The sequence below is a fragment of the Chenopodium quinoa genome, unplaced genomic scaffold (assembly GCF_001683475.1).
Source record: "Chenopodium quinoa cultivar QQ74 unplaced genomic scaffold, ASM168347v1, whole genome shotgun sequence".
Classification (NCBI taxonomy): domain Eukaryota; kingdom Viridiplantae; phylum Streptophyta; class Magnoliopsida; order Caryophyllales; family Amaranthaceae; genus Chenopodium; species Chenopodium quinoa.
In genome coordinates this window covers 2,460,286-2,474,762 of record NW_018744988.1, presented here as the reverse complement: position 1 = coordinate 2,474,762, position 14,477 = coordinate 2,460,286, and the positions used below count along the sequence as shown (strand labels likewise).

General features: G+C 30.0%; 1 protein-coding gene across 1 annotated transcript; it reads right to left on the bottom strand.

Moving 5' to 3' along the window:
- Positions 1-899: 899 nt before the first annotated feature.
- On the bottom strand, positions 900-2,864 carry LOC110706667 (zinc-finger homeodomain protein 1-like). The gene is made up of 2 exons (XM_021884620.1): positions 1,533-2,864; positions 900-1,219 (listed from the first exon to the last, which is right to left on the bottom strand). The coding sequence occupies exons 1-2, from the start codon at positions 2,374-2,376 to the stop codon at positions 1,212-1,214; spliced, it is 852 nt and encodes a 283-aa protein (XP_021740312.1). The 5' UTR covers positions 2,377-2,864; the 3' UTR covers positions 900-1,211.
- Between the last annotated feature and the right edge of the window lie 11,613 nt (positions 2,865-14,477).

The window sequence follows — 14,477 nt, the reverse complement described above, 5'->3', positions numbered from 1 at the left end:
TTGAGGCAAAACAGAAAAGAAAAGAAAGATAATTAATGAGAGTTAAACCAAACAAGTAACGGGCGTAGAAATGAAGCAACCAAACACAAGAGCAAATGTGCTCTTTCCCTAAATTCAGTAGTAGTTGAATACTTGATTTACTCAAACCCCTTCAGTTTTTATTTATTTTTTTGGCCTTACTAGTTAATATATATTACCTCAGGATGTATGTCCACACCAAATCCTTGGTTCAATGGTTCACTCCTCGAACCCCCCTAACGAGCATAAAAATAGCCATGGTTCAATAGTACCCCGTTTGAATAACGCCTCGATCCACTTACTCTCCCAAAAAAAAAAAACTTAAAGAAACTAATCTCAAAGCCTAGAAAAAAGAAGGAATAAAGTTGAAGTATCTTTACTTAGCCAATGAAATGAAGAGCAACAAAAACCGTGACCTGAAATTAAAATTAAGGGATAAATAGCAAGAAGTAGTAAAAATTAGTACTAGGAATAATATTAAGATGAAAGAAGATAAAGCTAGAGATGGGGCAAAAGAAAGGAGAAGATGACAGATGTTAATGAGAACAAAATAAAAACCAGCACCATGTTTGGTTTGCATGCTAAACACGTTTGATTCTAGTTGGAAGTGTTTGATTCATTGATGATAAGAAAATTTGATGATAATGTACTATTAGATGAGCATGATATCATATGATCTCACCTTCCCTCATTAATACTACTACTAGTATTACCTTAACAACTTGGGTTGTACACAAATTAAGGCATATCATATCCCTTCCCCAAAAATATTTAATTTTACTTCCTAGTACTTGTTTCGTTTTAAGACTAGACTTATCATGACAATTGTGTGATCGATATTTATCTACAACGATAATAATTCACTAAATACCGTGTTCTAGCTAGGGCTACGATTTCTCCATGACAATTCGAGTTTCTTTAGTAATATCGACTTGATTGTCTATAAGAATTGAACAAAAATCGTAAGTTAAAAGGTGGAAGAATTCGAAAATGATGATGATAATAGTAGTGTAACACCAAAGGAAATTAAAGCCAACAAATAATTGTAAATAACAAGAGAAATGGAGAATGAGCAATTGCTCAATAATGTCAAATATGATATTAATAAAAATTTAAGAATAATCAACTCAATCTCAAAATTCCTCATCCTAAAAGCTAGCAGCAGCACCATGAAGAAGCTAAGTACATCATCATCAACGTCCTAAAGAGAGAAAAACATGAGAAAGAGAGAGTTTAATTAAAACCCTAAAATTAAAAACCTCTAAATTACTAACCACAATGACACAACCAACAAAACACAAGAATAATAATAATAATAATAATAATAATACTACTAAAAATAGAAATTATTAATTAATAGCTAATAATAGTAGTAGTAATAATTTAACTAGCTTAGCTTAGCTTAGTTTTAGTACGAGTAAAATTTATACTCTATACTTTACTTATTTGAATTAATAATAATAATAGTTTTAGGTAATGATATGATAAGTTGATATAATTTTAGGGCTTTTTACCAAGAGTATGCTTGTTGTTATGCATCCAAACTTTGAGCACTTGAGGCGTAACTTGAACTTCAGCACAGAATTGTTGTACAGCAGCTTCATCATGTTTTTGAATCCTCCAACCCAATTTCTCAGCAAATGCAAGCATCTTATCCTTTTGTTCTTGACTAAATTTTGTTCTGTGTCTTTTTTTCGGTACCATCATCATTGCACTTCCTCCACCACCTACACCTCCACTACCGCTTTCCCGCCTCCCCTCGCCTCCGCTGCTACTCGGGTGGGACATGTCATCCCCCATGTCCCCGCTATGTGTCCCACCCGATGTTGACGGTAGCACAGCGAGGGGCCGGTAGTGGTGGTGATACCCGGACCCCGGAGGCGGCGGGGTCCGGTAATACCCCGAGAATTGCGGGTACATTGTACCCGCAGGTGGTGGGGGTGCCACCGCAGGGGACGGGCCCGTGTTCGGCGATGTTATATTATCGCCGCTGATGTCGGTCTCCTTGCGGTGGAAATTACGGTGGCAATTGCAGGCTGCGCACTTGAGCGCGTCTAGAGTGCCTTCCTCGCCTGCCGCCATGAACTCGCCGCAGCCGTCCACGGCGTGGCCACCGATGTTAACAGCGTGGTTCTTTAAGCATTCTCTGTACCTTACAACAACGGATCTTCTCTCTCCTCCACCTCCACTCGCTGAGCTAACTCGGGGTCGACTCGGTGCAGAATTACCACCACTACCCCCAATTGGGTCATAACTCGGTGGGACTACTACAGCTGCAGTTGGGGGTGGTATGGTAATTTCCTCTTCGTCTTCTTCTTCCTCTTCTTGCTCTTCATCGTGCTCATCTTCGAACTCCATCTTTTTTTTTTCTTTTTTTTTTATCTAGTAAAAAAAATAAAAATAAAAAAAGGGAAAAAGGGTTGTTCTAAATTCCTAAATTAATTGCACAGAAGATCTGGGTTTTGGGAGTTGATGATGATGGAATTTGGTCGGAGAGAGAAAAATAAAAAAGGTTTTGGTTTTTTTTTTTTTTTTTTTTTTTGACCCTCTATTATTTTTTAAAAAATGGGTAAAATAAAATACAGAAAGTAGAACAAAGCTATTTAGAGGAGAGAGAAAGAAAAAGAGGGGTTTAATCTTAAAAAAGAGAGAGAAGGGGGTTTAAGTGAGGGTAGGAAGAAGATAAGAGAGGATTGGGAGAAGAGATGAGTGTTTGAAAGAGAGAGGAAGAGAGAGAATGAGAGTGTGGACATCAATTACCCGATCTGCTGCCAAATTTTTTTAAAATAAAAAAGGAAAGTATGTCCTACTTTCATTTCACATATCCCCTCATTTTGCTTTTCATTTCTCTCTAATTTCTAATTTTCTCCACCCATTTCTAATTTCACTCAATTACTCCGTTTTCTATCCCAATTCCAAGTTACAGAGTTTCACTTGCGATCTGTGTCAGAGTAATGGTTACACTTTTATAAGTTTTAAAGTACTCCGTAATGGTTACAGACTGAGTCTAATCATGATGTAAAATTGTGCAAAATGAACCTTTAGTAATGTTTTTATTGTTGGAAAAACATGGTGGGGCAATAAAAACATGGCGGGGCACAACATGACTCAACACGATATGCACATAGATCATCTTTGATATAACTAGCTAGTCTTTGTTATAGGAATATCGTGTGGTGTGTAGTGCTAACTCTCTATTTCAAAGTAATGGTTACACTTTCTAATTTTCACTCAGTTACTCCTCGTTCTATCCTAACTCGAAGTTACAGAGTTTTGTCTTTGATCTATTTCAAAGTAATGGCTACACTTTTACAAGCTTTTTAGAGTAATGGTTACACTTTACAATAGGTAAAAATGGAGTTGATCGAGTCTGGTCATGGTGTAAAATCATGCATGATGAACCAGCTCTATGCAATGTTGTATGATTAGAAAAGCCTAGCGGGGTACAACATGGTTCAACACAACATGCACATGGGTCATCTTTGATATAACAAGCCATTTGTTATTAGCATTATGTCGTGTGGTGTATGGTGTCAACCCTCTAACGTGTCAATAGACTTGTTATCTTAAGAACTTTAATAGCAAGTTTATTTTATACGACATATATAACCGTTCCATTTTTTTATAAAAAAAAAAAAAGCAAAAAGAAACAAGAAATATAGCAACATATAATCACTTAGCTTTATCAAATTTTCCCTTGGTTATTAAGTTATGTTAGCATCTTCTATGAAAAAACGAAAAAAAACAAAAAGGTAAAAGATATTAGTATGAGTGAATGGGTGTAAAATATAACTTGATTTTATATAAAAATCAGAGACAAGAAAACCTTACTAAGAAGAGAATGTTCATATTTTTGTAAAGCATCCAAAATGAAAGAGGGAGTAATATGATAGTGTTGTGTCTCAACAACTTAGTCAATTGCCCCCTTTTCCCTTACATGTGTATTGCTATTCAACTCTCATTTGTCTCATAATATATGCCTCTATGCCATTTTCATGTTTTTAAATTTGTGGTATCAACACGTCCTTATTATAAATATTTTATCTTGAATCATTTTGTTTTTTAACTAAAAATGTATGCCCATATGAACAATGGATATGGAAGAGTCGCTATACTATTGAATTCCAAGTATGTAGTGGTTGTAACAAGTCTTCATAATGCTTTGGATTAGCCAATGTACCATGTGTACGTATGGGATAAAATGATGTATTTCATTCTCTTGATTTTTATTTATTCTAAAGTTTAACAAAACTAGATTGAACTTATTTTAAATTATAAATTAAACCTGGGTAATCTCATATAACCCCGGCCCTTATATAAATAAATTTATTATTCTCAAATTAAATAAAAATAAGATGAACTAAACATGGTTTCATCAATGACCGCCAATTGATGAATTTCAAACTTATATATATATATATATATATATATATATATATATATATATATATATATATATATATATATATATATATATATATATATATATATATATATATATATATATATATCATTGCATAAATATGATTTACAAAGTTATTCTTGGTTCTTATTGCATAGTTTTCACTTTGCTTATCTAAGCATCAATATTTTAAAACAACGCATTATATATTTACAAGTGGATTATGTTTATGAAAGATAACACTCAGAAACTCATCAATTACCGCATTGTTTGTTGTTCTTAGTGTACTATCCAAAATTTCCTATTCTTCAATAGAAAATATCAAATCGAAGTTGTACAATTTTTTATTTTTTTTATTCGACTTTAAGTATTGAAAGGGACATATAGCATGGGCAATGTACCAATATGTATGATCAAGTAACAAATTAAAAGACTTTATCTTTGACGATAATTTCATGGACATCATAAAAAGGGTGTGTAGAATTAAGTTTTCATATAACCTTACTAATTTAGAGGCACCAAAATCCAAAAAATCAACTTTCTCAGGATCAGATTATTTGTGCCTCTTAATTAGGATGATATACTCACGGTTTACACTAATATATTGAGAAATTGTCTTTAAAATCGCTGAATATTTGTAATGCCTACCATTTTTATTTTATTTTTACCGTTTCTATATATTTGATACTAATAACGTGTCACATTTATTATATTTGGTCCAACTATATCTCATGTGTGATTTGACCATACATTAATTTTTATCATTGTACGATTTGTACCACAATATACCTTAAGATTTCATAGATATGATTAGTGGTTGTTTGGTTGAATATTTAATTCAAAATACCATATCCTATGTGATATTTCTTGCTCATGAATTCCTAGTTTATAGAAATAGTTTTTAAGTCAATGGTTAATTAAATTTGACCATTTAAATAAAATATGGTGGATTATTTAGGGGAGAACTTTGTGAACTAGCTCCTTCCCGAAATGTTGTATTTACGTCAGATACATATGCATAAGCACCAAGTGTATCAGATAGAGGAATTTTATTAATTATTTTATTTGATTAATACAAATATGCGCACATATATAAAAATTTCAACAAAATTCTTTCTATGTAACGGATTTTTTTGGAATTAAAATATTGCCAAATTCATACAGTTGTAGAAAGATCAGGTTTTTAGCATTTTCTATTTTCACACATTACCAGGTTTTTAGCATTTCTAAGCTTGATCAAAGTCAATTATTACAAACAATTGAAAGACACAAATCAGTGTTCAGTTTCTGCCAACGTGATTTTTTAATTCTGATTTTTTTTTTTAATTTTATTTTAATAGAAAAGGAAAAAAAAAAACTAAAAAAAAAAAGTCATTGTAAATGTTTGCTATGTGGAGACACACCAAAATTGAATTGGTAGTTACAAACAAACTTTAATTTTTAGAAAAAGATATATTATACGGATTTGCTAAAAATGGAAATAATTGACAAATAAATAAACATTTATTACATCGATTTATTCATGAATTGTTGATAAATTCCCAACTTAATACTATAAAAGAAATTATATTAATATAGCATTATGAAATCCTTCTAGTCAAGGCCCATGCTTAATCTAATTTGCTATCTTCAATGAATAATTGCAAATAAAAGTGCGATATTATTTTACGTCCTAATTATCTCAATTAGGGCCTGTTTTGATTGACTGAAGTGAGCTGAACTGAACTGAATAGAGCTTATTAAAGTTGAACTGAACTGAATTGAACTTATTAGAGCTTAACTAAACCAAACTGAACTTATTAGAGCTAAAATGAACTGAATATTTTATAAGAGAAGGAAATTAGGAGCTGAACTGAACTGAACTTATTAGAGCTGAAATGAACTTATTAGAACTGAACTTATTAGAGTTGAATTGAACTTATTAGAGTTGAACTAAACTGAACAGAAAATAATCGTATCAGAACAGGCCCTTAGTAGATTGATTCATTTACAAGTAATAACATGACATTTTTCTTAGACAAGCAAAGCAAGAAAGATTCATTCATTCGAGATGGGAAACATATCCATAAGGGCTATCATATCACAAAGTTGACCATCATCCTATTAAAATCCAACTAAAAATCCGACATAGATACATGTGCATAATGTGACAAGTTTTCATTACGTACATATAGTCTTATTTGATTCTAATAATACTCCGTGTAAAATATACAATTCACAAGATAATTAAAATTGAGTTTAAATAAAGAGGTAGTCGGAAACAAAACAATAATTTTCTTACATGTTGAATAAGAAATGTATAAAAATTACATGGTGAAGAAATGAACAATAATTTAGGGTGAGAAAATCATAGTCCAAAATCGACAAGGCAAATCTAAGTATATCATTATACATGTGCATAGTTAGTAATTGTTATGATGAGATAAGCTTAACAAAAAATGAACAACTTGGGTTTGGAGAAATTCTTTGCAAGTCACCACTTATTATTACACATGCACATGCATTTACCGGCAGCTTACTAGTTGCTTCGCTTCTCATTTTCATGTTTGTTTGTGTTATTGTTCATGTGTGTCCTACTGTCCCTTTAACAATTTTTGGTCCTTTTTCTTTCTTCATTAATAAATGGGCACTTTAAGAAAAGTTTTGTAGGATAAACATGCAATTAAATTATTAGTTATACCCATTATTTATGAGCCATTGTTTATTAATAGCATGCCATAAAATTGAATTTCTTGTCTTGTGTTATTAAGAAAGTTATTGCATGACAATCATCCTAATTAAGTAATACAAGTACACAAATCTCTTAGAGGACGGAATGGAGTGGCAATTGGGTCAATGCTGGGTTTATTGCATGGGGCAATTTCAGGTAGAGTACATGATATAATAATAATTGGGTCAAAGTGAGTTGAATTCGGACGTTAGGATATACAATGCATGTTAGCAAGGCAAGTTTGAATCTCACCAACTACATTTGTTTGGGATTAAGGAGGATTTACCCCTTCCTCCCACTCTCAAGCATTTACCCGCGAAGTTGGGTTGACTGAACATACATCCTGTAAAAGGTGTTGGTTCAATAGGGTCTTCGTCTTACCTTATAAAGAATACCGATAAATAAAAGCATCAACATTGGTCAAATTCACTCCATTAGACTTGTCTTGTTATTTTACCAAAATCTATTCCAAGATATAACAAATGAAGAGAAATAAAAGACGTCAAATTGTGAATTTAATACTACTAGTGTTGATGTGCTCCATACAAGTATACAACTCCTTCTCTCAATCAAATAGACAAAAAGTACAATATTATGGTAAAATCGATGACAATATACTAATGTACATGTGGAAATTGTGTGACAATTATATTGACAATAATGCTAAGTTTTTGGGGATCGGAGGAAGATCTTACAACTTACTCGTACAACATACCCATCGTGTCAAGAGTCTTCATCCTCAGTGATATGTGAGTCTATTTTACTCAACTATTTATATATCCACAATAATTTCTATTTTCTTCCAATTTAATTCTTTTTTAAATTCTAATCAATATATTTCTGTATTTTAAATACTTACTGCATCTTTTAGTAACAAGAATTTTGTATGCATGCCATGTAATGCAACATTTTCCTTTATGACCCCATCCATTTGCCCCTTTTTATACAAAAATTTTAGCACATACCCTATTTTGATCATTATCTTTCCTTCAATCTTTTATGTGCCCTTTCCCAATTACTTACTCTTTCCCTCTCCAAGTATATGAATCAACGAATGTGCTTTACAAAAATCAAGCTCATAATTTTTTTTTTCTTTCAAACTTTTCAAAAGTTTGAAAAATATTCAAAGGCTGATTGCTTCACCAATAACTATATCATATTATCATGTGCAATTTGAACGGTCACCTTCAAATTCCTTTCATATCTTAAGCCCAAATCACTCTTTATACTTTTTTTTTTTTTTTAATTGCAACATTTCTTGTTTCCATGTTTGTTAATATATAATTTTAACCATTTATATATTTAATTATAAATTTATAAAAGTTTGATTTTGTCTAAATAGAAATGAAGACGACTCTAACAAGATTCATATTACTCTGTTTTTAAATAATGATCATAAAATTAACTGAAATAATTGAATATATACGTCACGAAAATTATAAAATGTTGCAAGTACATATATAATATAATAGAGGTAATCACAGGCTGGACGGGGCTTAAGATTTGATGACTCCGGTCAAGCCGAGCGAGCCTGAGTTCAAACCAAAGAACTTGTGCCCAGACCAATTATTTTGGATAAAAAAATAACTAGCTTTTTGTGCCATTATTTGTAATCTGGTTCAGGCCATAATCTTAGCTATAATCTAAATTTTAAAACTAAAAAAAAAAAAAAAAAAAAAAAAAAAAAAAGGTCGTACACGATCACCACTAAAATACAAGTAGAATTGGAAAAACTGAAAAGATGAACATTTACAAATTTATTTACTCATTAATTAAGTCCTTTCATCCATTCTTAGATGACTTATACGGAAAATTAACATTTGTGATAAACTACGTAAATATACCAATTTCTTAAATGGAATACTATTAATTAAGAGATTAAAAGAAATCACACATCAATTGGGGTTACTAATGCTTGATTATTCATAATGTTCACTTTTAGCATCTTATTATCTACAAGCTTCTTTTAATATTAACGGTTTATGTCATTATGTGTACACATCATTTAAACCAATTTATAAAAGGGCAATAATCTACGTACCATACTATACTATTTTCATCAATTTGATTGCATGAAATAGGCCAGGTCATCAATTTGATATCTAGTTCACTGTTGTACATTGCAAGTAAGGCTTATTTTTTCGTTGATTTACTCATTTGATACGTTAATCATTTATTGTTTTATTTGGTTGTAATTGTAACTTTTGCAAGATACAACCGATTGTACATAAAAATTTATTACTTCTACTCGTACTAATCAAAGGCCAAAGGGTGTTCAGGGATGTGAATTATCAGTTTCCGAGTTATATTTATTAAAATCTTATAATTCCTTTTACATATATCTGATAATTAATTTTCCACAATTTTGATAATAGGTACGGATTAGTACTTGTGAAGGAAACATAAACACGAATTATATTAGGGGTCAAAATCATGAGTTCATGAGAAGCATAAAATATAAATAATAATGGTGATAATTAGTGAAAAACGGCAAATATAATAATGTTGAGAAGTGATAGTTAATTCCACCGCTGAAATTACAAACAGATTCACATGATAATTCTCCCATCAATCACATGATATTAATTAAGATAGGACAAAAACTCTGCTTTATTCATACTCAGCTCCCATAAGATAAGATCATGGCACACTTTTAAGTGCATGCACACCTCCTACTCTCAAATCACAACCTATTCAATTGGAGATTAACCTCTTAATTCATCGCAAAATTTGTCACCACATACCATCAATTGGTAAATAGCTTTTTTTTTTTAAAAAAAAAAAAATCAAAATCATCATTATATCGTTACAATTGCGTGTAAGATACTTCTAAATGAGTATTTTTTCAATTTTTGGGATTATTATTTGTTTTTCGATTTTGATTCATTTTTCGATTATTATTTGTTTTTCGATTTCTGGGTATTTTTTCGTTTTTTTTTATTTTCTGGGTTTTTAACTAATTTTCAATTTTAATTTTTTTGATTTTTTTTTAATTTTCTGGATTTTAATTTTTTTCGATTTTCTGGGTTTTAATTTAATTTTTTCTTCATTTTCTGGATTTTCTCGATTTTCTGGGTTTTAACTATTTTTCGATTTTAATTTTTTCGATTTTCTGGGTTTTAATTTTTTTTCGATTTTTTTTTTTAATTTTCTGGGTTTTTAACTAATTTTCGCAGCTATTACATTTTAATTGATTTTGTTGGATTAATTGGCGCATATATACTATTTTCTTTGCAAGCCCAAAATATTGCACATAATCGAAGAATCAAGAATATTGATTTAGATGTTTGGGTTTTTTTTTATTGTGATGTTGTAATATTTTTTTTTGATTTATATTGTAGTTCTTTTTTATTTATTTATATGTTGTAATTGTTTAATTTTATAATTCGTATATTGTAATTTTTTCTTGATTATATACTGTAAATTTCGGTTATATTCAATGATATTCGATTAATATGTTGTTGTTCTTATTTATTTTAGTCAATTTAATTTTTAAGTGAAAAATGACAACAACAACAACAAAAAAAATGATTTTTGGGGGGTTTTTGGCACCGGTTAACCGGTGCCAAAAACTTTGAAATAATTTCATGTGGGCCTTTTTGGCACCGGTTAACCGGTGCCAATTTCGATTTTTGGCACCGTTTTGAACCGGTGCCTTTTTAAGCCCCTTTTTGGCACCCCCCAAATTGACACCGGTTCAAACCGGTGCCTTAGGCCGGGTTTGAACCGGTGCCAAATTCATTTTTTCACGTAGTGATAGTCCGTAATAACTATTACTCCATACTACGTTAAATAAATTTTAAAAATGCTTGTAAATGTAAAATAACTCATATGTATATAATAATCACTCCCAGCATTACCTAATTGAGCAACTTTGCACAATTTTATATATGGAGTATATATAAATGTCACTTATACATTATAATCGTATATTATAATTGTTTGTGGCATTACACAAACCATATGAAATTTATAATCATATAAAAAGGGCATTCATGTGGAACCAAAAAATGACATAAAATACACAACTATAGATTATAGAAAAAAACAAGAAGACAAACTTCGTGCATGCATGTATATATAGATGAATTCATTTGAAGGCAGCAAAGAAACAATTTTGAGCAAAGGACAACATAAGCACAAACAAATTGGTCCCAAATACAGTGAACTTCCTATTTTAATATTTTGGGAGGTAACTAAACTGTGAAACAACTTAGGCCCATCATCCAAACAATTCAAGTAAACTGGCAAATAAATCATACCCCCCAATTTTATTTTATTTTATTTATTCATTTATTTTTTAAATGTAATCAGCCTTTCACTTGTCGGAATTTATGAAGACTTGCTCTGTCAAAGAAGTATGATTTTCTTTTTAATGCTTTTTATCATCTTATTTCCTTTTGTATTGGATGTTGGTTGTATATATATTATAAAATGTGGTTAAAATTGTTTTGACAAACGATAATAACAAAACAATTGTGTTTCTATATCTAATCCCTAGTAATTTTCAATGAAGTTGTCACAAAAAAAAAAATTAAAAAAATTAAAAAAAATATTAATTAAAATAAAAAAATAATAAAAAAAATTAAAAATATTTAAAAAGAAAAATCAAATTATTAGCTACAAATACAAAGTCTACAACATAAGTTATAAAATACTCCTGAAAAAAAAAGTATTGTAGTCTATAAGTTATAGAATTTTTTTTTTTTTTTTTTTAAATCAATAAAATGAAAATGTATCTCAATAAAAATGGCAATTAACCTAGTTGACCAACCCGAACAATTTTTTGCCCATGACAAGACTAAGGGTCTGTTCTCATACGATTATTTTCAATTCAATTCACAGGGCCGTTTTTGAGATTTCGGTGGCCTGGGGCAAAAACATAAATCAGGGCCCAAAATCACGTATACTATATAAAATTTTAAAAAATTGGGTATGCAAAATGAAAATACATATATTATTATGATTAATAATCTTTAAAAATATCAAATTTCATAAAACATTGAAATTACATTCCCGTAACTCTTTTTGAAGTAATTACACTAACCGAACCATTCAAACCAAGTATCCAACCAATCAATTAGATATTTTTCCCCAAATTTTGTAATATTTGAATAAAAGTGGTTACACATGTTAAGAAAAATATAATTTAATACTAAGAGAAGATCTTGACGAATAAAGTCGTGTATGCACCGTTCAAAAAAAAATTAGGATTTACAAAGAGAATTATATATAATTAGATAAATTCCCGTTGAAAATTGAGAGTAAAAGGATTGTTGATTATAGTTTTCATCTTCAATTAAAGGGAAGATATTTAACTAATTGAAAATTGTAATGAGATACATTTTGAAAATAAAATTACCAAAGACGGGGATACAATTAAAATTAATGACTTTTTTTTTGTTAATCAAATTCACTTAGGAAAAAAATTAGGGAAGAAATACGTTGACATAAAATACCATTTGATATTTTGGAATTCTACAATACTATTGTATAGTGTTGTACGATACACACTTCTTGCTTTTTTTTTAATGTATATATACGTAGTATTATTTAGTACGAAGTGTATTTTTTTGGGGCCTTGTATCGTATTGAAATTGGGCTTTTTAACAAGGGGCCCAGGGCAGCCGCCCCAACTGCCCTCCCTTACTACGGCCCTGTCAATTCAGTTTTAATAAGTTTAGTTCAGTTCAGCTGACTTCAGTCAATGAGAACAGGCCTTAAGTGTATGTTCACTTTAACTTAATTTCTATTCAGTTAAGCTCCAATAAGTTCAGTTCAACTCCATCAGTTCAGTTCAGTTCAGTTTCAATCAGTTTAGTTCAACTCAGTTTTAATCAGTTTAGTTCAGTAAATGTGAACATGCCCTATCTGATCTCTACACCTAAGCATGTAAGTAATTAAAAGATGAAGTGATAGATAAATAAATGAAAAGGTATACTTCCTAGTTAACGGTGATTTTGGTTTAATGTAGGAAATATAATTTTCGAAAAATATTTAAAATTCCCAAGCATATTACGAATAACAATTTTCTAAAAAGTGAAGAGTTTTACTCGTACTCTTTGAAACTTTAAATATAAAAATTTATTTAGCATGTAACAATTTATAAGAACCTCTTACAAATTGTTTTATCCTACTCCATATGTCTCTAAATTATACGAAGTACAAGGTAAAGTATTATTTTTGTTTTGAAGATAATTGTCTCAAAAATAAAACCAATAAAATTAATATATAGAGAGAATGAGGAAGTAATAAATCTAATTATATTGTTAAGACAAAAGGTCCTTCAAATAGTTGATTGAATTGAATTCACAGTGATTGATAGCCGCTGTGCCCACAATGTGATTTTGTATTAGAGTTGATACTTTCACTCACTTCTTTATCAACCTCACTGCTCACCACCTATGTATAATTTATTGCTACTAAATACAATTATATACGGTACAATAAAATGGAAATGTATTTAAAAACTTTTTTTAAGTCTTTAATTTGTTTGGAGAGATGAAATTTTAAATTATTTTCGACTTTGCTTGATGAAAATCCGTATTTCACAATCCCTATATGTGTTTTTCGAATTTCCATTTAAAATGACTTGTGCTATCTCTACTCCAAGATAATTGCATTTTGTTCTTTCAAAAAATAATTGCAATTGTTTGATTGTATATTACACTAGCTATTTATACATTGATTTTGACCAATGTATGTATCTTACTAAAAGTCCATAATATATTAAAATTAAGAAAATATCTTGTCTGGACCTATTGTGGATCTTAGGTTTATATGCATGCAATTGACATCATATTGAACATAATGATACTAATTTTAACTAATACGAAGTTCTTTAATAAAACTTGTGAGTGTGACCTTTAATATTATTGTGAACCTGAAATACGATATTACATTCAACATATAATGATTTTAATTTTGACATAGTGACTTTATTATCCATGTTGATTACAATATAAAAAATTTCATATAAAAAAAATAATAAAATTGACCTCTTATATATCCTTATAATACCAAAATACAGAGTAACTTTTATTTTAACATTAATCTTTATTTATTTTTAAAAAACCCCCCTTTATTTTAATATAGTGAATTTTTTTATCAATAAAACAACCATAACGTCCCTAATGTTAGTGTCCATAATGAATTAGTGTAAACCAGGTCCATTAAAGGGTTTGTTCTCATTTACTGAACTGAACTGAATATTTTATGAGAGAAGGAAATTAGGAACTGAACTGAAAATTAAATAAGCCGAAGAGAATAGGCCCTAAGAGTTTGTAAAAAAAATTAAATCTTAATTTTTTTGTGTATTAATCTGTACAAGTGTGCTATTAGAATAGT

Bases quoted from the DNA above. Each gene is read 5' to 3' on its own strand.
- LOC110706667 (XM_021884620.1), bottom strand. From the start codon at position 2,376: ATGGAGTTCGAAGATGAGCACGATGAAGAGCAAGAAGAGGAAGAAGAA.